Genomic DNA, 25,163 nt, shown 5'->3' on the forward strand with positions numbered 1-25,163 from the left:
GGATTTAAATAGCATTGGACCAAGATTTTGCGCCTGTCCCCTTAAAGATTATTTGCTTCTGATGTAAATGTATCAAAAATAAGTAAACTAACGTTTGAATTTAAAAACGAAAATATGCCCAATGTAGGGTTAACAGACATGCAAAGGGGAAATATTTGGTCTTGTGCAACAAGGAATATCTCCGAGGGACATAGCTGTAGTGGTAGGCGCAACACAGGGCGTTGTATCAAAAACCTACGCTAGGTATCAGGAATTAGGAACGTTTAAGAATAAATCAAGATAAAGTCGACAAAAAGTAACATCGGCTCAGTACGTTCGTTTCATTATCCAAGGATATTTAAGAAACCCAACAATTTCTCACTCGCAGTTCCAAAGAATGCATTTGAAAGTTACATGTTTAAGGCTAAGAACAGAACAAGTGGGTCGCGGTGGAGGTGGAGGCCGCGGTCGATTTCGATATCCATGTAAAACAAACACATTGTAGTGAATGGAAGAGAACAGAGCAGGTAAGTCGCGGTGGAGGTTTAGCGCGATGCCATCCAGGAGGTTTACATCGATGCTTTTGAAAATAAAATGAGTTTGTTTTACATGGATGTCTACTGCGCGGCCTACAAGGATGCTTCCCTGTGATTGGTCCGTTCGAAGCCAAGTTGTCATTACCTGCGCTATCTGAGTTGATACTTTTTATATAATCCCTTTTTTGTATTCAGTTTATTTTTGAATTTCTAAAGTAATTAAATTCAGTAAATTTTTGAAATATGAAGGAGGATCTGATTCACTAGTCAACAAAAAAATAAAAAAAAGTTGCGACTGATGTTAAAATGGCTGTACCGGGGAGTTCGAATGCGAATTCAAACACTAAAATTTTCCACCACGTATAGATTTTGAATTATCTTCTTAAGGTGCCTTGCATTTATGCGTAGGGGTCCACGCCTACATTGTCTTTTCAGGTGAAATGTTAGATGTTGAGTTATAGAATGTATCAAATATTGCTGTTTGTTATAAAAATTCTTTTTTCTACGACCGTTTAATAATATGCTCATTGTTCGCTATTTTCTTATAGATAATAGCACCCATTACTGTACCCGTGAGTAATAATTCATTACTCACGGGCTGAAGTTATTCACGGGTCATTACTCACGGGCTGAAGTTAGGTTCAAGTGGCGAATACCACTTTTAATATTAATCGTATATAAACTGCAAATAAAATTACTTATACTTGTTTATTTAATACAATAATTATTGTAATTTATACCAATAATTAACTTTTAAAAAATTTTAAAGGAATTTTAACTGTAACAATGTCAGTATTTTTTACGTTTATATCATGTTTACTAAAAATTTTGAAGTTTATCATTTAATTTAGTGACAGTGACATCAGCGCATTTTGTTTATGTTAACTGGAATTTATAACTACATAATATTGTGTTTGATTTTCAAGTTATATTGTGTTAAATATGTTATAACATATTATGTTGTATAGTTATATTATTATATTATATTTAAATGTAAATATACATTATAACTATATATATGAAATACGTCCACCGACAACAGCCATTTCCTATTTATTAGATTCACTGACAGTAGGTACAAATTTAAGCTAATAATTTTTCGGAAACGAATAGAACTTATATTGACTATTTCTAGTTGTACTTTTACAATAAATAAGAATTTAGTAATAGTAGGCAACCAATTATTCAGCCACGTACTAGGGGTAAATAGCATTTAGGTATTTTTGTAAATTATTATAATTTAAATCTCGAGTAGTTGATAATTAAATTTTTTACTAATTTAAATAAAAAAGGTCGTAGAAAAAGTATAGTATTCTACTCGCATGTAATGGCTATTACTCACTCTGGTGAATTACGACAGTTCATCATCGTGAGTAATAGCCATCATTACATGCTCGTTTAATAATATATTATTTCGTCGCTTTCGGGAAAACAAGAATCATTCTTTTCTGATACATCATCGGGTTTACTTTTATCGCCATACATTTCCAAATCTTCTTCCCAATTTGCCGGGGGTCCTGGAACTGGTAAATCTTCTCCATGGAAAACCGGTTTTATTGCTGAGATAATATCTGGATATTCAATTTTATGCTTGCCTTTCCTTGGAAACCCAGACACTTTTGTCATGCAGAAGTAACAGTCGTTAAAACAGTTTCGAACTAATAAGTTTAAATGGGTAGGTTTACTGATTAAGGATTACCTTTGGTTTATTCTTTATTTAAATGTTAATGTGTTATTCGTAGACATTAGATATCCCAGTGTTGTCAAAGTATGCACAATTTTTAGGAAAAACGTTAGTTTGATAACGATATATTAAAAAAGACTGTTTTAAACAAATTTTAGTAAAATACTCATAACTCAAAAAGCATAACTCATTTTTTTTGAAAAAATCATAACTCAAAAATCTTACGTGTTAGGAACTTTTTATCATCATGTTCATATTCAGAGAGCAAAAATTAACAAAAACAGCATTTTGCATTCCAGTCGCAAATTGGTTGTAAACTAGTGTTATTTACAGCTGACATTTCATCACTATCATCACTTTACTGACACAACATCGCAAAAGCACAGTCTTTTTATGATTCAAATTTCATTAAACTACTTCACTTGATAGTGGTTCTAGCTCGACTGACAGCGCAGGCGTAGGTGACCTCCTTGCTATGTGCTATCGACATCGACCGCGACTTAACTAGTAGCATCCACCGCGACCTACACCTCCACCTCGACCCACTTGTTCTGTTCTTACCCTGTGTGTTTCAGTTGAAACCATAAGAAAAAGACTTCGTACCTAAGAACTAAATAGCAGAAGATAGTTATGGGTTCCTGCGTTATCCAGGCGGCACATGATTGAGCGCCTAATTTGGTGTCTTCAACGCCAAAACTGGAACATTAGAAATTGGAAAAATGTCCTTCCTAGAAGAAAGAAGGAATTGAGTAACATCAGATGACCGAGGAATTCGTGTACTCAGAGGCGAGGAAAACAAGCAATAACGGAAACTGCTAGATCTGTTCACAGATATAAAGGAGGAAGTGTCATGTTCTGGAGAGGTAATATGATCGGTGGAAAAACGCTTTTTTTAGTTTTCGTCCAACCAACTTCAACAACTCGTAAGTATTTGGTTCTAGAACCTCTGGTTAGGTTCTGGAGAGGTGCAATGGGAGAAAATTTAATTTTCGTGAAAGATATCACTGTTTTAGAGTGGCCTGTTTGCACACCCAATCTTAACTAAATAGAGCATTTGTGGATATGTTAAAAGAAGAATTACAGCTCACCGATATACAGGGTGTCCCAAAAGTAGTGGTACGGTCGAATATTTTGCGAACTAAACATCGGATCGAAAAACTGAAAAATACGTTTTCAATCATTTTCAAAAATTCTATCCAATGACACCAAACACCAACCCCCACTACACCCCCTGGAGGTGGGGTAGGGGATAACTTTAAAATCTCAAATGGAAACCCCCAGTTTTTCTTGCAGATTTTAATTTGTTATATAAAAGTAAGCAACTTTTATTCAAGACATTTTTTCGAACTGTTAATAGATGGCGCTATAATTGGGAAAAACGATTTATCCTGATACCATAAGTAAATTATAGAAACGGTCTAATATCTCACAAAATACACTTCCAAATGAGAAAATAAAAAACAGATTTTTAATCTTTTTCGAAAACCTATCGAATAATACCAAACATGACCCTCCAACCCACCCCCTGAATGTGGGGTGGGGGGTAACTTTAAAATCTTAAATAGCAACCTCCACTTTTTATTACAGATTCGGATCCGTCATGAAAAATTAAGTAACATTTATTCAAAACATTTTTAAGAATTGTTAATAGATGGCGCCTTAATTGGAAAAATTCGATTTATTAGCGCCATCTATCAGAAATTTTAAAAAATGTTTCGAATAAATGTTGCTTAATTTTTTATGATGAATCTGAATCTGCAATAAAAAGTGGGGGTTGCTATTTAAGATTTTAAAGTTACCCCCACCCCATATCCAGGGGGTGAGCATTTGTGGATATGTTAAAAGAAGAATTACAGCTCGCCGCTATACAGGGTGTCCCAAAAGTAGTGGTACGGTCGAATATTTTGCGAACTAAACATCGGATCGAAAAACTGAAAAATACGTTTTCAATCATTTTCAAAAATTCTATCCAATGACACCAAACATCAACCCCCACTACACCCCCTGGAGGTGGGGTGGGGGGTAACTTTAAAATCTCAAATGGAAACCCCCAGTTTTTCTTGCAGATTTTAATTTGTTTTATAAAAGTAAGCAACTTTTATTCAAGACATTTTTTCGAACTCTTAATAGATGGCGCTATAATTGGGAAAAACGATTTATCCTGATACCATAAGTAAATTATAGAAACGGTCTAATATCTCACAAAATACACTTCGAAATGAGAAAATAAAAAACAGATTTTTAATCTTTTTCGAAAACCTATCGAATAATACCAAACATGACCCTCCAACCCACCCCCTGAATGTGGGGTGGGGGGTAACTTTAAAATCTTAAATAAAACCTCCACTTTTTATTACAGATTCGGATCCGGCATGAAAAATTAAGCAACATTTATTCAAAACATTTTTAAGAATTGTTAATAGATGGCGCCTTAATTGGAAAAATTCGATTTATTAGCGCCATCTATCAGAAATTTTAAAAAATGTTTCGAATAAATGTTGCTTAATTTTTTATGATGAATCTGAATCGGCAATAAAAAGTGGGGGTTGCTATTTAAGATTTTAAAGTTACCCCCACCCCATATCCAGGGGGTGGGTTGGAGGGTCATGTTTGGTGTTATTCGATAGGTTTTCAAAAAAGATTAAAAATCTCTTTTTTGGTTTCTTATTCGGAAGTGTATTTCGTGAGATATTAGACCGTTTCTATAATTTACCTATGGTATCAGGATAAATAGTTTTTCCCAATTATAGCGCCATCTATCCACAGTTCGAAAAAACGTCTTGAATAAAAGTCGCCTACTTTTACGTAACGAATCCAAATTTGCAAGAAAAACTGAGGGTTTCCATTTAAGATTTTAAAGTTACCCCCCACCCCACCTCCAGGGGGTGTAGTGGGGATTGGTGTTTAGTGTCATTGGATCGATTTTTGAAAATGATTGAACACGTATATTTCAGTTTTTCGATCCGATGTTTAGTTCGCGAAATATTCGACCGTTCCACTACTTTTGGGACACTCTATATCAGTCATGTCAAAGATACGGCCCGCGATCGCAATGTGTCACAGAAAGAAGAATCATGTTTTTTAGAGCTTTTAGACTTCACTCGATTGCTTGAATAAAATAAATTTTTTCTTAATGTATTTTTATTATCCTTAGAAACTACCAAGATTAAAAATTTTAACATAATTTGGCAAAATCCGATCATTTTAGCAGTGGCTTAATATAATTTCATATATAGTGACATCGGCAACACTGCGAACTTAACTTAACGAACACATCACAGTCATCACAACACCACTGATATGTACTACGCTTAAAATGGCGACTCTGTACTTTTCAACTTCAAAGGCGGCATCAGGGAGTGTCCTTGCTGTTCGTTTATTATGCTGTGGTCTAGACTAGAACCTTCCTTATCGATATAAAAGAAGTGCGTCGACGTGTCACGTGAGTCAGTTGCGAAGTAGTGGTTGAGAAGGTATTGTACATTTGTTTGTGTCGTGCGTGTGCGATATCCATAATTGTGTCGAGTTCCATATTTGTTACGATTTCGGCATAATGTCACAAAAACGTAAAGTTGATAGTGAACGTAGAGTTTTTCAGTCTAAATGGGAAAATGCATATTTTTTCATAGAATGGAAAGGTAAACCACTGTGTTTGATTTGCAATCAAACAGTTGCTGTTTGTAAGGAGTTTAACTTGAAGAGACACTATGATACGAATCATAAATCAAAATTCGATTGTTACACTGAAAAAATAAGAATGGACAGATTGTCATCTTTAAAATCTAAACTTCAAGGTCAACAATCGATGTTTACTAAAGCTAATACTGAGAGCGAACATGCCCTGAAATCAAGTTTTATTATTGCATTAGAAATCGCGAAGAGATCAAAACCTTTCACTGATGGTGATTTTATTAAAGACTGTATGTTGAAAGTTGCCGATGTTTCATTTCCATTTCAAAAGTCAATAATTCAAAATATTTCGCTGTCAAGAAACACTGTTGCTTCAAGAATAAATGATTTATCTCAAAATTTGGTTCTTCAACTGAAGGAGAAAATTAAGGAATTTACAAACTTTTCACTGGCTGTTGATGAGAGCACTGATACTGTTGATACAGCTCAACTTGCTGTTTTTATACGAGGTATTAACAGTAACTTTGAAATAACTGAAGAACTATTAAAGTGCGTTCCATTGACAGGTACTACAACAGCAAATGATATTTATTCTGCATTGGAGCATTTGATGGCAGAATATGGACTCGATTGGAATATACTTAGCAGCACAACTACGGATGGCGCTCCTGCCATGGTTGGCCAACATTCGGGCGTTGTAACTAAATTAAAACAGAAAACATCAGGAAATTTTGTGGGATTTCACTGTATAATTCACCAGGAATCATTGGCATCCAAACATTTAAAAATGGACCATGTCATGCAACCTATAATTAAAATAGTAAATTTTATAAGGAGCAGAGGACTAAATCACCGACAGTTCAGGCAGTTTTTACAAGATTTGGACGAAAAGTTTTCTGATGTCCCTTATTTCACCGAAGTTCGTTGGCTCAGTCGAGGAGTAGTTTTAGAAAGATTTTTTGCATTACGTGACCCTATTCAAGCTTTCATGTTAGAAAAAGGCAACCCAATTGATTATGACAATGACTGGTGGGTTGATTGTGCCTTTTTGGTAGATATGAATAAACACTTGACTGATCTGAATGTAAAGTTACAGGGTAAAAATCTGATTGTCACTCAAATGTACTCATGTATTCAAGCCTTTGAAACAAAGTTGAGGCTGTGGGAAAATCAGGTAAAAAATCAAACTTTGGATCATTTCCCTCATTTAAAATCATTTGGCACAGTGGATCAAAAAAAATTGGATCAATATTCTCAACTTCTGCAAAATCTTATCACGGAATTCAACAATCGTTTTGAAGACTTCCACAAAATGAATGAAATGGAATTCCCAATTTTCAACAATCCATTCAATTTTGAAGCTTCACAGGCACCAGTTCATTTGCAAATGGAGTTGATAGATCTTCAATCGGACAGTATTTTGAAAGAAAAATTTAAAGAGGTTAACGCACTTACATTTTATACACAATATTTCAAGAGTTTGGATAACTACCCGGAATTAAAAAAGCATGCAGCACGCATTCTGTGCATGTTTGGTAGCACCTATTTATGTGAGCAGATGTTTTCCGTCATGAAAATAAATAAGAACAAACATCGCACAAGACTTACAAATGAACATCTCCAATCAATTCTTAAAATAAATACAACGAATATGATACCTGACATCAATGAGCTTGTCAAAAACAAGAGAAGTCAGGTATCTGGATCCTCGAGCTCAAAATAATTACCCTCTTTTATAACTTTGATATGATTTTTAACAACCGTATATTATAAGTATACTATTAAATAAAATGTTATAATAATTCAGTACATTTTTTTTATTTGAATCTGGCCCGCCGACACATTCTGAATTTAATATATGGCCCTCTGCAAAATTGAGTTTGACACCCCTGCTCTATATAATCACTTGGTCCTTTCTCTTAGTAGGAAGTTTCGACTACACACTTTATTTGATTGTTCTAAATGTAGAGTTTGAACTATTCCAATTTATTTGCCATTTGGTCATGATTTTGTTCTTAACATATTGCTTTAAATGTAAGTATGAAAGTATGAACACAAGTAGTTATGAAGTCTGTTAACGGATTCTCACTTGCATTTTTTGCTAATATGTCAGCTTTGTCATTTCCACGTATCTCGCAATGTGAAGGTACCTAGAGAAACTGAACAATCTTTGATTTTGTTGGCGTATCAAGAGTATCAGAACAGGATGTTTAGGATACAATTGCTTTAGGCTGTTAATGCACTAAACTAAAGGGATCACTAATGATTAGAGAGTATTTTTGATGTCATGTGTGTTGACAAATATTAATGAATGGAATGTAGCAAAGAGTTCAGCTCAGAATATGGAGGTTTGGGAAGAGAGCTGGTAGGAACTGGTATAGTTATCTGTTGTGAAAGCCGCTCGTACTCCATTTGCACATCTGGATGATTCGATGAAAATATGAATGTAATCATTAAAAGCATTTATAGGCCAGGAACCGAAGATTTTCACCTCGAAATTTTTACAGAGTGGATAGATTTGCTTGAAAATTTGAAAATAAGTAGTAGATAGACCAAGGATCCAAATCTATATGATGCGCAAAGGCGCTTTTACCATGGGGGTGGTTGTGACCCCATCTAGTGGATGGAAATTTTTTATTATATTTTTACCGCAAAAGTTGATAGAAACATTCATTATAAGCAAAAAATGTTCTATACATTTTTTTGATAAAATTAACAGTTTTCGATTTATTTGCCATAGAAAATGTTAGTTTTACCTATATCGAAAAAATCAATGTTTTGATAGGTATACTCATTTACGATTCACTCAATTTTGGCCGTAGAAAAAATTTTTTCAAACCAAGTTCTTGAGAATTGAATAACCTACAATTTTATATTGAAACATTTTTTCGTATCTCTGATGCTAATATATTCTGAAGAAAATGGCATTTTTTACCAAGCTACAATAATTCGTTATTCGCTTTTAACTACTGTTTTTTAAAATGAATCATTCTAAGCCAGTCAAACATCTAGAATCTATTAATAATACATAAATAAATAAGAATGAATAAGGCCAATGATTAAAAGCACCGCTAACTTACATTATTATGCTTCCAATAAGATTTCTCCGTTTTTTTTTTCAAAAAAATATATTGATTTTTTAACGCTAACATTTTTAATTTTGATCCTAGAAGTTTGGTAAAAAAGAATTTTGTAGGTTTTTATAAGGTCTATGAGGCTATTAATATTAATTCTTGTTAAAATCCTCGTCTCAAAAACAAGTGACTTTGAAAGGGTTGGTAAAGGTGGTTTTGCATGTTATTACAAGTTTTAATTGTCGATAGCCCACTCAATTTTTGCCGTAGAAACAATTTTTGTAAACCAGGTTTTTGGAAATTAAATCGGCTACAATTTCATATTTGAACATTTTTTCGTATCTCTGATGCTAATCTTGCTATTCTGAAGAAAAGGCAATTTTTTTCCAAACTACAAAAATTCGTTATTTGCTGTTAACTCCATTTTTTTTAAAACTATTCATTCTAAGCATTTTGACTTTGAAACTACAATATTTAGCATTTGACGAAGAAGAATCAACATAATAATAAAGTATAGCTCGATTTCTATTGGTCTTAAAGAAAATCTAAAAACACGTTTTTGTTTATTTTTTCAAAAGGCACATTTTTGTTAAATAAAGTTGTTTTGATAAAACGAAAACTTTTGGAGTTGTTAGCAGAAAACTTATTAAAAACATTGATTTTTTCGATATAAAACAACACTTTCGATAGCGAATAAATCGAAAACTATCAATTTTATTAAAAAAATGTATAGAATGTTTTTTGCTAAGAATGAACGTTTTTACCAACTTTTGAGATTAAAATATAATAAAAAATTTCCATCCCTGAGATGGGGTGGCAACCACCCCCATGGTAAAAGCGCATTTCGGCATGATATAGATTTTGATCCTTGGACTATCCACTACTTATTCTCAATTTTTCAAGCAAATTGAGCCATTCTGTAGAAATTGCGAGGTTTTGTCCTATTTTAAGCTTCATTACTTGGACTATTAGCTAATATCTCTAGTACTTTCTGTTTAAAGATTTTTGCTGGTGTGTCGCATTTTTTGAATGCAGAAAGATTTGTATTACAATCAGGGAGATCAATTTCCTGATTTATTGTTTTCTTTCATTTTTGTGCATTGATGATTAAATTATATGCATATTAATGTACATATAAATTAACTAAATTATATAGATATAAATTATATATTGATATTTTTTATTATTTCAAGAATGTTTAAAAAACAAACACAAGAAGTCAAAAGGTAAAACTTTAAAATAAATATCTTTTGACTTCTTGTGTTTGTTTTTTAAACATTCTTGAAATAATAAGAAATATCAATGATTCCATATCAGTTTGGCTGTGTGTATATTATTACCGCTTTACTTAGTATTTTGCTCCATAATAAATTCCCAGCCTCCATTATCTCAAACCATATTCGATCTTTTTTCCGACCAGCTCGCAAACATTAACCAAATCGGAAATCTGTGCGATTGAACGATTTGTAGGGCGGTTTAGTTTGTGGCTCATAATTAACAGCGGCTTTAATAAAAAAACCGGGCAATCAATTTTCACTCACACTCATTTTCCCATTATGTAAATTGAAAGTTCATGTTATCGTTTGGCTTTATATGTTTCAATGTGAAAACCAAACCCTCAAGCCGACATTTGATTACTGACTAACATGAATGAAATTTATAATGATCGTATTGTGACTGAATGGTTTAGATGCAAAACCCACCAAGTCACATTTTTGTGAAATTTTCATTTGATGCGGGAATTTGTTCTTTGTATGTATATACATAAGTTCAAACATAATTTAGGTGCAAATCCCACCTTAAATCGCGCCAAGTCCGGTCTGACCAATGGCATAACGTTTAGACTGACACGTCATTTACCCGTTCCGCAAAATTTTTATGAGTTTAGGTTATTTTTAATTTTAAACAATAATTATGTATGAACAAATAAATATGTTTTAAGTAATAAGAGTCTAATTTTTAAAATAACTTATTAAGTATAGTTTAAAAAACACGTTGTTCCGATTTATTTGGGAATTTCAAATCCAAAGTTGCTAAATTTTGTTGCAAATCCCGCCATATCCATAAATAAAACCAATTTTGTACTGAAACTGCAGCTCAAATATTTTATTTTATGTTTTATTTTGTATTTTTCTAATAAAACACTATACTGGAATACAAGTGAATCAAACAGAAGGCTTAAAATATCGCAGGAGTCCTCTGTAATGGTTTTTCACGTCTCCTGAAAATTTTGATAGATGTGACTTGGCGGATTTTGCTTCTATACCCTTCGATACTCGGTATCAGACCAAGGACCAAGATGAATAATGAAAATAAAGAATTAACAAAACAATTTCATAGAATGGATAAAGCTAATAATTACAAGTTTTCAACAAACCAGAGTATTATGCAGCTGCTGCATTTTCGTGTTGCAAAGAAATTGAGAATGTTTATACATTTTTAATTCATTTACTCTTATGTAGGAGTATTAAGGAATCTTTCTTGTTGGAACCACTTGGAACTTACCTCGCTGAGCAGATGAGTTGTGAATTATTTAAAATTCTCTCATCTTAATTTCCTCGGCATCCTGTTTGATTTATAAATTTTGAAAATCTCAGGAAGTGTAACCAAAGAAGGTATTCCACCTGTTGTCCATCTGGTGATATGGAGACAATATTTATTGTCGTTTTCTGTGCTACTTCGATTGATAACTTACTTTGTTTTCAACAAACCTTTGTTTGCCTTTTTTTCTTCTTCTTCTTTTTTGTGTAGACATGACTTTGTCCGTTTTTCAATGTGCCACCAGTAAGTTGCTGTTTCATCGTTTTCGCGTTCGTCCCATTGACCGCCTTCCTATTGGAGAACAGTCCATGGCCCATGGCCATCTTTACTACTTTATTTGTTATATATTCGACTTATATTATGATTGTTCCATTCTACTCTTCTAGTTCTTAACCACTCCTTGATGTTCTCCACCTTGCATCTCCGTTCTATATCTCTACTTCTAGCTTTGTCCTATATTGTCCTAACATAGATTTTTCTAAAGGTTTTCATCTTTGCTGTTTCTAGAACTTTTTTCGTTAAACGTCTTGAAAAGACGTCATAATTATCAACAAACCACGTCAGTTTGTCACGTTTTTTCGACGTCGAAAATCACGTGAATATGTCCTACCATAACTAACGTCATTTTTATCACGTTTTAAATACGTGATATAAAAAACGTAGTTTTTATGTCGTTCTTTAGATTATTTTTTATGTTATGGTTTTAAAAATACACAATAATAATTATTCGTATAGGCATTGTTGGTATTGCAATTTTTCATTTAACTGTTTTAAATTTAGCTTATAGGCTAAAAGTAAAACCAAATGCATAGAATTACAATATCCTTGATGCAACATTACAGAATTTTCACGTTTTATATAGGTATAGGTACTTAATGTGTCAAAACTGAAACAATATATAAACTAATAAATACTTTATTAACAAATTATTTAATTAAACTCGGTAACACATAATTAATTAGTTCATTAGCAGAAAATATTCACCAAAACAAAACACATAACCTCAAACAGTTTTCAATAAGAACTTTAAACTAACTCGCTTGAGAAAAACGAATAAAAATCTCTTAATTAAAACGTTTCTTCAACTAAATATCTAAATGAAAAGTCTTATTTTAATACCACACAAAGCAAGTAAACAATAAATGAAAAATTTCTTATGACAATTTAAGCTTATAAACGAAAATGTTTTAAGTCAATGTCAATATACAATATTAAACATTATAAGCATTAAATCGTTAAGCTCCTCCCATTTTTGTGACGTCAGACTTGGGCTGTCTCATGATACAATAAATTTAGGAGATATGACACCAAAGTGTTTCAAATTCGTTCGGTTCTGCGCATGACGTCAATACGTGACTAGTTGGCGGCGCCAATTTGAAATAACCTATGGATAACATGAAGAGTGGAAGCATTCTGGTAACAAAATTACGGATTATTTATGTTAAATTTCGTTTTACGAAACGTAGTGATAAAGTAATGGATATAAACTTTTGTGAATTATGGATTTATTGAAGATAAAATAGGCAAATATGCACTTAAAATAGTGATGCTTTCATTAAAATTATTATCACACTAACATAATTATGACATTCACTGAATACAATGAGAAAAACCTTATTAATACCTACTAAATTTCAACACTTTCCGTTATTAAAAAGGTTTTCCGCATCTACATCAGTGCCGTCTTTGAGAGGATGTGGAATCTTATTTTCGTTTGAGGTTTGGTCATCACATCTGTAACTTGTTCTGCAGTGGACATTTGTGAAGACTTTTTAGTTTTATCACAATTTATTAGGTTATATCTTCCTGTTTCCATATCTACCGATTCTTTTTTGGTCATCTTCACCATTCTGTGAGATTGTTTCATTAGCGATCTCATTTTGTTCTAATTAAGAAGTAGCTATATAATCATGATCATTTTTAGAATTATTTTCTATAAGGAGGTATTGGAGAGACAATTGAACTCGTTTCTGACAACCAGTTTTTCTAAATGTTTAACATTTCTTGCCAATGTGACCTTATTCTCTTCCTCAACAAAAATTCTGTATCTTCTTCGTCTAAACCAATCAAATAACGTTTGATTGCTTTTTCTTATTAGTTTCTTTCTTATTTGAACTGGAAGTTGTGCGTAACAGGTTGTAGCTATGATTCTTAGATGATTTATTCTATGTCTCTTACCTATTATCCAGAGCTCTTATTAATACTAAATTTCAACATAAACTTAATACTTCCTTTCCAAGCTTTAATAGGTTTTTGGGTTAAATAAAAAATAGAATACATTTAACAAAACACTTTGTATTAACTTTAATAAACAAAAATGTGTTAATTATGTTGTATTTGCAAACCAGATGACATATTAAATACTAATAACAATCGTTGAAAGCTTACAACCTGTATATAAAAAGCAGAAACAAACCATGGAAACAAACAACAACAAATGACAAAATGTCGGAATCGTCACGTATTGACGTCACTTGACATTAGGAGCTGCGTGGTGTCATATCTTCGGTTTCATTATATCATGGGCTGTCTGAAGTGAAAACGTGTTTTTAAACGTATTTTAACGTCATTGATCTTACGTATTTAAAATCACCTACAAAAGATGTTTATACGACGTAATGTTCAAACACGTGTATATATTCAACCAAAAACTGACGTTTCCTCGACGTTATTGACGTCACTTGGTTGCCTGGGCTGCTAGGTGGTGTTTCTGCCGCGTATGTTATTATTGGTCTGATGACTGTTTTTTTAAATTTTGCCTTTCATTCCTTTTTCGATGTTTTTATTTCTCCATAATGTTTCGTTCAGGCAACTTGCGGCTCTGTTTCCTCTATTCACTTGATCCACTTCTGTTTCGAGATTTTCGTAGCTAAATAGTAATAGTATGATGACTAAATATTTAAACTCCTAAATCCCACGAAGGGTTGTAACGTCACGGAGTAAGTAAATATGCATTAGATTTAAACCATTTCAATTATACAATCATAAGAAGTTTAACAAACTGTTACGATTCTTATTGAAATTTGATTATAACTTATTAAATGCAGTGTGTATTTAACGCACTGCATTTTGCTGATGTTATATATTTAACTTTGGAGACACGGTTTTACTATCAGATTCTTTATCTGCTCTTGAGGCAATATCACAAGCAATAACCAAAAAACACAACAAAGAGTTGTTATGCCATAAAGACAATCGCTCGATTTAAAAATAATAGCAGTGACTTGGTCTTTATCTGGGTAAAAGGGCATGTCGGAATCAAAGAAAATGAGAGTGGATGAAATGGCAAAGAATTCTGCAACTTTAAATGAAATAGTAGATTTAACAATCTCCAACGATTGCATTCCAAAATTGCATAAAAAATTAAGAAAGAAATGGGAAACTATTTGGCTTAAGTTTGTACAAACTTCGAGGAATCCATACACTTACATATACCCGCAACTTCCGCAAAATATCCCACATATATTTGATTATCACGTTACTCGATTTTATTCCACATCCCAAAGTCGCTTAAGATTAAACCATGGCAATTTTCCTGCACATTTAGCTAAAATAGGAATGCGTATCAACGCTCTCTGTTCATGTGATAACTACTCTACTGCAGATTTAAATCATATGATCTTTAATTGTGAACTTAATAAATACCATACGAAAGCACTAATTGCTAGACTTCAGGAGCAGAATGTAAGTTTACCGCTGAATATTTCACACCTACTAAGTTTCAACACCAAAACTATTAATGATATCATAAAATTTCTTAAAGATTCTAAAATAAAAATTTAATATGACATCATAAAATCCTTTATAAAAGGTATATTTGTTAAAATCCCTATACAGGGCTACATCAAAGACAGAACTAGTTTTCGATCGGTTGACCGATCATCATCAGTGCAATCTTAGAATCTACATGCTAACCACCAAAGTAAAAATATATGGGTAAAAACCCTTTACAATTGATCCGTCATCGGAACATATGACAAAGATGTGAATTATAACATGGATGAATAAAATATCCAATGTTTTTCGCCCGAGGTACCAATGAGCTCTATCTGACAAGTTCACATTATGGCTGTACGGAAGCAAGCTTTGGATACATTGGATATTTTATTCATCCATGTTATAATTCACATCTTTGTCATATGTTCCGATGACGGATCAATTGTAAAGGGTTTTTACCCATATATTTTTACTTTGGTGGTTAGCATGTAGATTCTAAGATTGCACTGATGATGATCGGTCAACCGATCGAAAACTAGTTCTGTCTTTGATGTAGCCCTTTATAGGGATTTTAACAAATATACCTTTTATAAAGGATTTTATGTTTTTGTAATGGTATACAGCCAACTACAGGAAATTTTTCCTCGTGGATTAATATGACATCTTCAACTTTTAGTTATCTGTGGCAAAAAGTTTATATAATGCCATCTCCTCTTTGTGAACACACACACACATTTTGCTGATGATCAGGTGGTGATCGCCTAGGATAAATATGATCTAATATTTATGACCGTCCGGCTGTTTCGAGAATTCAAAAAGTGGGGTATATATGTCAATATAGAGAAAACCAAATATACGTATATAAGAGGACAGAAAAATAAGTTACAACTAGAGAATGATATAGTTATCGAGCCAAGCTCTTATTATGTATACGTTGGAAGGTGAATCCAACAAAGTGGAAGGACATTTCGAAATAGAGGAAAGAATTATGAAAGGAAAGTAAGTAATAGGAGCTTTGACTTACTACTTTGGTCAAAAACCATATCAAAACAAAAGAAAACACACCTATAATATATAATAGCATCTTTAAAAGCGTGGTACCTTATGGATGCGAAACGTGGCAACTGAATAAGCGAAAAGAACAGAAGTTGCTCGCACTGGAAATGGACTTCCGGCGAAGATCGGCCTGCATCTCTAGAGTCTCACACATAACGAATGAACGAGTACGAGATATTATGAATAGGAAAGCAAACATAATAGAAGAAATCCAAGAATAATAACTTTGTTGGTATCGCCATGTACAAAGAATGAAAAGGAGCAGACCGAAAACTTATAAAACTTACATAAACTGGATAAGTGGAATCTAGAAAGCAATGTCTGACAGAGATCTATGAGCAGGAGATTTGACAGATTGACGATGCTGGAAAATAAGAACCGGAAGCTACAGGACGCTATAAATCGGTATTATATTTTGTATAACCTGTTAAATACTTCGTATAACAGAAACAATTTTGTATTATTGCAACGAAAAAACAAAGCGGGGGTATGGTTTGAAATCAACATATCAAGCACATTTTTGTGAATTTTTTTCGAAGCTATGGTACAATTATTTTATTTTTAAATTAAATGAACATATTAAGTACTATTCAAAGAATAATTAAAAAAAAATTCAATCCAAAATATTGAAAAGTAAGCCATTGGTGACAAATTTTGACAGGCAGCTCACAAAAAAATGGATTTTGCGGTGGACAACAGAACTCATCACTAGATCATACGAAACAAAAAATTCAAAAAGATTTAATTAGCTTATGAGTTTTACGAGGTCACAAGGTCGAGTTTTTTTATTTTTAATGATTTTTGAATTTTTGGTATCACTCAGAGGTCAAAAAAATGAAATTTTTGGTAAAAATTTTGTGAAAATCAACAGATTTATTATTGTTGAACAAAAAATAAGCAAAAAAAGAAAAATATCTCGACGCTTTTACCTCATGAAATATCTCAAGAAAATCTGTGCAAAATATCAGGTAGATCGGCAGAGTAGTTTTTCAGTTACAATGTCCATCGCATTTGAAAAAGCAGTTTTGAGAAAAATGCGTTTAAAGTTTTGACAACTGCGTCTTCATCTTCTTATTTGTCTGCCAAATCGTAAAATGATGCACATTGGAATATGTTTTTTAAATCGAGGAGTAATCTACAAAAGAGAAGGCGAACAGTTGTTTAACGTTTCTCACTACGCTCAAGCGTACTGGCGCGAAGTCGCGGCAAAGCGAGTCGAAGGTAGAGATATTCAACAAGCTGTATCTCTGGTAATTTTACTCCGATTATTTTGAAAATTTCAGAGAGTATTCTTGAAAGTATGCACTTTTATTTGAAATAATAAAACAAAAATTAAATATTTCAAACCATACCCCCCCTTAAACAAAAGAACATATATTTGATGCAGTACAGTATTATGGAAGATCCAGTATATTTGTAACTAATTTTAAAATGTGAAGTTTGTGGCTACCTCCGATTGATAAGTAACTTTTTTGGTATCTTCTTTAATATCACATATTATAACGGAATTTTACACAAGTAAAGTAACTTATTTTTAATGATTTTTAAATATTTTACGTGAACTTGACATATTATATATATTCTTAGAAATTACAAAACATCGTGAGAGAAAAGTTTAAACTTATAGGCCTGGATCCCGCGTTCCAAAAAAAAGTTTATTAATAGCAAACTGAAAATTTGTTAATAGGTTAACAGTGTCTAGTCTATGTCTAGGACAAACTTTGATGTACGGGAACACTGGAACAGGGGAAGTTTTAATTATGGAACAGGTTACAAGTTTCGAACGTCAGACTACGAAAATGTCCCATATATTTTGTCGGACAGAAATTCCAATTATTGATTTGTTACCCTTTCATGAAACTCTCATGCAAAAATCAGACTGCTATTTACCACCAATATAAATCCTGTCATTTGACATGTTCTATGTGTCGGACTTGTTAAAATGCCCAACATATTTGTCGGACAAACATTTTTTCATATATTATATAAAGTTTGCATCCTGTACTGTACATAAAATTTTGTCCGACTAGACACCATTAAGCTATTGACAAATTTTCAGCTTGTTATTAATCAACTTCTTTTGGTTCGCGGGATCCAGGCCTATTAGCATTGGATCAATTTTAAATAAGAGCTATGCAAATACACGTTTTACAAACTCACACATCAAAGTTTAAAAACAAAGCACACATTACTTTTAAAGTCAAAAATAAAAAAAGCTATCCATTACCTGCTCTTAATGCTTCCTCTTCGGCGTGCCTTTGCATAACTTCCCTAACGATCTGTTCCAACCTGGAGTTGTTTTCGTTTTCCCTCTGTTCTGCCATCCGCCTTTTCCTTACAAGGTCTCTGATCCGCTGAAAGCTCTGAGTTAACTTGGACTCGTCGCCGACTTCCTGTTTGAACAGAAGAAGATTATTGACTATCAGCAACTGAGGCCGGAAATGTTAATTTATGTGTTAGGAGTTGATTAGGAACCGAGTTAGAGACAAAATTAAGGATAAATTGAGATGTGTAATTGGAATTGGCCATTAATTTAACAAGGTGCCGGTAAACAACAGCTTTTTAATAGTCTGGACAGATTATCGGAAAATAGGCCATTTTTGGTAAAAGGTATTTACCAGCAATTTCATTGCTGGAATCGAATCTTATGATTGTATATATTAATAATATAGGTATGCGAAGTCCGTAGATAGTTTGCCATTTCTTTTATAAACAAATTAGTGCTCCGAAATCTTTTTTCAATTATTGCTCTATAACTCCGAAGATTTTAACTTTACACCAAAAACACTCAAATAAAAACTAACCCTAATTTAATTCTGCATAGAAATATTTTTTCCGATTTGCCTCGACGAAAATTTTCCTCGGAAAATCCGGGTTTTGATAACAAAATCTTTTATCTTCAACTAAAATTTTAGGTAAGTAATTATTTATTAATAATTAATGGTAAACGATTAATTTCATTTGGGGTGCTAAATAGAGGGAGATTTTCACGATTTTTTTTACCAAAAACCAAAGGGGCCAACTTTATTTTGAGCGTACCTCGCTTAGTTTTGATGCTAGAAACTTTTATAAAAAACAAAAATAAAGCTATTTTTAAACGCTTTAAAAGTTTTAATAGGTTTTTCCTAAAAAGTGCTTCATTTTTGGTTATTTCACGTTGAAATATTCGATCTGGAATTTGATGGATAAGAACGTATTTTTATGAGCCTCAACTTTGCTTTTACTGGGTCTATGGACTTCGTCAATACACCGTTTTTTTTTTCATTTTTTCATAAGCTATAATTTGATAAGAATATTTTTTTCGATAAATTACTTACTTTTTGAGTTATTTGCGAACAACCGCATGAAAAATTTTTTTTTTGAAAAATCAAAATTTTCACTCGAAATAACAAAAAACTCTATAGAATAAAAGTTGCGTAGAATTAGTCAATTTATCCATTTCCGGACTTATTTGAATAATATGTTTTTCACACCCGAGAAGGGCCCAAGTAAAAGCAACCAACGCAACGGCACAAGTCCAACTTTGAAGTGGAGGGTAAGTAGAACCTGAATCCAAGTTTTCAACAAATCCGTAATTGAAGCTGAAAATTACACTTCAAAACGGTCATTTACTGGGCAATTTACTTGTTGAATAGAATTTTCTACTTCCGATTTTAATATACAGGGCTTGCCTGTTTTATTCATGGAAATGGTCTTCTCACGGATTTCACGAACTTTATCTGAAACAGATCGGATATACAATTTTTCTACGTTTACAAAGTTCTTCTGCATCATCCATGATGTTATCGTTTGAATTTCTGAGTGGGTCTCCCCTTTGACTGTTAGATGCCCGCTTTTTTAGGGAGATTACACATTATATTGTGCCTTCTCAACATTTTTTTAATTTATTTTGCAGATTCCTTAAGGGTGTAAAAGTACTTCTAAAATAAAAAGTACTGGACCAATTGTTTTGAAAATTTTGCACGAGCATTTACTATAAAAAGAGATACATGTAAAACAATTTTCATAAAAAAATATTAAAAATTAAACGATTTATGCGTCATCTTCTGGCACCGTGATTATAAAAACATAGCTCCACTGCTGCAGTGATTGGGACTAATAGAGATCCTGAAACATAAATAACTATTTAGATGGGAATAAAATTATTGAAACATAAAATTTCAAAGTTATTATTGAAATGTAATTTATTTTCTATACCATGAACTAGGGGTTTTTTGATCGGATAAAAATGTCAATTTGGCGGGTTTTTAAACTTAATTTGATTTAGCTAATTTAAAAAAAATTCAACACTTCATTTTTCCAAATTTTAAAATTTTTCCAAAATCCTAGTTGATGGTATAGGAAATAACTTATATTTCAATAATCACTTTGAAATTTTATGTTTCAGGATCTCTATTAGTCCCAATCACTGGAACAGTGAAGCTATGTTTTTATTTTCACGGTGCCAGTAGATAGCGCATAAATCGTTTAATTTTCAAAAAGATTTTATGAAAATTATTTTACCCATACTTCTTTTTATAAAAAATGCTTGTGCAAATTTTCAAAACAATTGGTACAGTACTTTTTATTTTAGAAATTCCCAAAAAAAGTATATGAATTTCGTATTTTTACACTAGGATAGCTAGTCCTGTCGCCAGGGGGGGTACAACGGCCTCGTTAATTCAGATGGACTTACTCAAGTTTTTTTTATGTATTTTGACCCGTAGAACACGAATTTTTTGGGTAACAGTTGATCCGGATGTCGATAAGATTGTTATAGACCAAGAACTTGAGGAATCAAATAACAGCGATTTTTGGCAAAACAAAACAATATTTTGTATTTTTTGGGCCATTTTAAGTAAAAAATATTTCTACAAGTTTTTTCGTAGGATGCACAGTTTTCGAGATAAACGCGGTTGAACTTTAAAAAAATCGAAAAATTGCAATTTTTGAACCCGAATAACTTTTGATTAAAAAATAAAATAGCAAGTCTGCTTACCGCATTTGAAAGTTTAAGTCAAATTATATCGGTTTTGATTATTTGCATTGGTAAAAATTTATTTTTTTATTGTTTAACAAAGCTATAAACACGTAGGGTTTCCCGTGCTTTTACATGCGTTTTAACGCATGTAACGTAGAAATAGTCTTGATTGCACTAGTACCTATTCTACCTACTCGTTCGATTTTAAATGAGAAATCATAGAAACATCACTCACGCACTAGTTGTTTGTAGCTTTGTTTAACAGTAACACAATAAATTTTTAGCAATGCAAATAATCAAAACCGACATAATTTGACTTGAACTTTCAAAGGCGCTAAGCAGAATTGCTGTTTTACTTTTTAATCAAAAGTTATTCGGGTTTAAAAATTGCAGTTTTTCGATTTTTTGAAAGTTCAACCGCGTTTATCTCGAAAACTGTGCATCCTACTAAAAAACTTGTAGAAATATTTTTTGCTTAAAATGACCCAAAAAATACAAAATATTGTTTTGTTTTGCCAAAAATCGCTGTTATTTGATTCCTCAAGTTCTTGGTCTATAACAATCTTATCGACATCCGGATCAACTGTTACCCAAAAAATTCGTGTTCTACGGGTCAAAATACATAAAAAAAACTTGGGTAAGTCCATCTGAATTAACGAGGCCGTTGTACCCCCCCTGGCGACAGGACTAAGCCTCTTAAGTTAAGATTTTTTATTCTATTCTCTCATTTTGCTTCGAACTAATTGATTCTTTCCACCAAAGGACACCGAACACATCTTATGGCAAATATAATGTCACTCAAATGAAATAAAATTTGGATGAATGAATATATTGATCTCGAAATTACGATTATTTTATATCATTGCGCTAACTCTGAACTATTATTATTAACGGCGTAAATTGTAATTAATATTAAGCGAAATCACCTTTTTGAAGTCCATAAAACTGTCATTCATAAATAATATTAGTCTAGTGGCTATTCATCTCCTTTTTGGTCACATGTCCGGCCCGGAGGCAAAAAATAAAGGAAGCTAAGGCTCAATTTGGGCTGTAGTGCCGTAGAAGAAGAAGAAGAAAAAGAATTGGCTATTCAGAAGGGTTTACTAAGTAAGCTAAGCGGATTAGGGGATCTACATACTTTTGTACGCCTGGTCAAATTATACCTACTTTATTTATAAAGTGGCGATTCCGAAAATCTTTTTTTTTTCTCTTTGGCTCATTTAAATTCCCAATTGATTTTAGATTTATTTATATCAATTTACGCCGTTAATAATAATAATAATTCAGATTTGGCGCAATGATATCAAATTAATGAAATTTGAGACCAATCTATTCATGTAAATTTTATTGAGTGACATTATATTTTCCATGTGTGCGGTGTCCTTTACCACCTATATTAGTCGGCATTCCATTAGATCAGGGTTAACTACTATGGTTTAGCTGTTCTTTTTATTTAGAGAGTACCTACTGTTGACATGTTAGTTAGCGATAGTTTTGATACTACACAATACGTATGTGTAGTATTGTTCTTCTCAGAGTCTTCTTTCAGTGCGTCATAGTTTTTCGATTTCTTTCTGACGGATTAAGTTGGAAGAGACAGAAAAAATATTGATATATGGCGCTATAATCGAAAAAAAAAATGATTTTGCCTATTATCCATCCGCCTATAATCTATACAATCTATGTGACTATACACACCAAAGAACAGAACTTTTTATACATATAATAAACACTATTGATTTGTTTGCATACCAAATTGTAATTAAAAGGATTATAATGCAATAACCTTTTGGCTGATTACGATTCTGACAGCTGTCAGATTGAACTAAAATGTTATGTAATGATTCTCGACATTATTAAAATCATACCGGGTGGTGAATTGGAAAGCGGGCCATAGGAAACTCAATGTAAAATTCTAAATTGTTGAATTCCTGCTTCCCTAATAACTTTACATCAAAAGTCATGAGAAACTATTTGTAGAGGATTAAAATCTGTTTTAAAAACAAAAGTTAAAATTGTTCTACGATTTAAACAGAGTCCAAAATTTTGAAAAATAGAATACATTTGCCATACCTAAAAGTGCGTAAAAGTAAGGCCACACGTTACTATTTCTGACAGTGCGTAAACTATTACCTGAATAAATCATCTTTATTATTACTACTTTCTCCTCAACTGAGGACATCTTTTCGACTTTATTGCTTTTTAAACAATAAAAACGATAAAATAAAAATACTATCGAAGGCAACCTTATACACATTCTTGCAGTGTGTGTGGCCTAAATTTGGCAAATACTTTGATAAAATTTATTATATTTTACAAAATTTTGGAATGTGTTTAATTCGTAGAACAATTTTAACAATTGTTTTCAATAAAGATGTCAACCCTGTACAAATAGTTTCTGATGTCTTTTGACGTAGAATAATTAGGGAAGCAGGAATTCAACAGTTTAGAATTTTACATTGAGTTTCCTATGGCCCGTTTTCCAATTCACCCTGTATATATGACGTAAAAATTAATGACGCACTGATAGAAGGCTCTGAGAAGAACTTTACCTATTGGTACCTATATCTAGAATAAACGTTTTTAAATCTCACCGATAATTAGCATTTGACTAGTTCTGATATTCACATAAACATTCTCCAAATGTTCACCAGACCATCAACGCAAAAATCGAAATTGCTAAAATTTTCCACCCGAATATTCACATAAACGTTAATGCCTAGTCAGTGGTGCGTTTTATAGACATAATTAAAACGACTAACGACCGTTAATAGTTTGTGCAGTATGCAAAGACGGCATATAATAATAATATTATGGAAATAAGGCAATCACTTATATCCCTTTTAACTATTTATTTCTGAGAGAAATGAGAGGTCCCAGCGGTAATCAATAAATCTGAAACTTCTCGTTGAACCACTTTCTGGTAACATCCTTAATCTCTGTTTTTTACAATTTATAAGACATTGAGACGATAAATAAAGGAGACGAAGGGGACTCTACAACATGCAGTCACATTCCGTCTACGGTTCATTTATTTCCCTTGGATAATTACTCGTATTTTTGGTGAAGGTCTTACTCAGTTCTTACTTACTTACTTAGTCCTAAGCCTTTCTACCTTAAGGTGTTAGGCTGGTGGAGTTGAGTTTGGCATTGTAGTCTCCATGCTTTCCGATCTTGCGTTAGGTTTCTTGCACTTTCCAATGTCAATCCCTTCTTCTCGACTTCTTTCCTGATTTCATCTACGCACATAACTCTTGGTCTTCCTCTTTTGTTTTTCCCCTGAACTCTCGTTTGGAACACTCGTTTTGTTAGCCTCTCGCTCGACATTCTACACATGTGCCCGAGCCATCTAAGTTGTCCCCCTTCATTGATTGGTTCTAGTTTTAGGTTTTGTCTAATTGTTTAGTTTCGTATTTTGTCTGTCCTCTTTCTGTTGTCTATTTTCCTCAGGAACCTCATTTCCATAGCATTCACTCTGGATTTTTGTCTCCACGTCAATGTCCATATCTCGCTGCTATACATGATTGTTGGTCTAACTACTGATTTAACGACTGCCGTTTTTACTTTCTCCGGTATCTCTTTTTTCCCCAAAAATGTTGTTTTCATAGTGTTAAATAAGCTTTCTGTTCGTCCCATTCTCTCGTTTATTTGCATGTCTTGTTTACCATTTGATTCGATTATTACTCCTAGGAATTAAAATATTCCACTTGCTTTAGTTGTTTCCCGTCTAATTTTATTGCGTGTGTCGTCCTCGTATTTGAAATTACCATTGTTTTTGTTTTCTCTGTATTAATTTTCATATTTATGTTTGATAGTTCTTTTTTATAGGATTTCAAGATTGTTCTGTAAGTCTTCTCTGTTTTCTGCTATCAATACAGTGGCGGATCCAGGTGAGGGCGATGGGGCGATCGGCCCCCCTCTGTAACCAAGTTATATATAAAGAATATACATAAAAACATTCATTTATTCATTTATTTTTCATAGAA

The 25,163-nt window shown here is 32.7% G+C and overlaps 1 protein-coding gene across 2 annotated transcripts in view; it reads right to left on the bottom strand.

The window, feature by feature from the left end:
* Positions 1–25,163, bottom strand: part of LOC114335819 (sodium channel protein 60E-like) — a 384,114-nt gene that overhangs the window by 93,252 nt on the left and 265,699 nt on the right. For both annotated transcript variants that reach the window (XM_050649033.1, XM_050649032.1), the window contains exon 16: positions 18,445–18,610. In XM_050649033.1, the coding sequence (XP_050504990.1) occupies positions 18,445–18,610 (166 nt within the window). The remainder of the gene's footprint in view (positions 1–18,444; positions 18,611–25,163) is intronic.

The sequence above is a fragment of the Diabrotica virgifera genome, chromosome 4 (genome assembly GCF_917563875.1).
Source record: "Diabrotica virgifera virgifera chromosome 4, PGI_DIABVI_V3a".
Taxonomy (NCBI): domain Eukaryota; kingdom Metazoa; phylum Arthropoda; class Insecta; order Coleoptera; family Chrysomelidae; genus Diabrotica; species Diabrotica virgifera.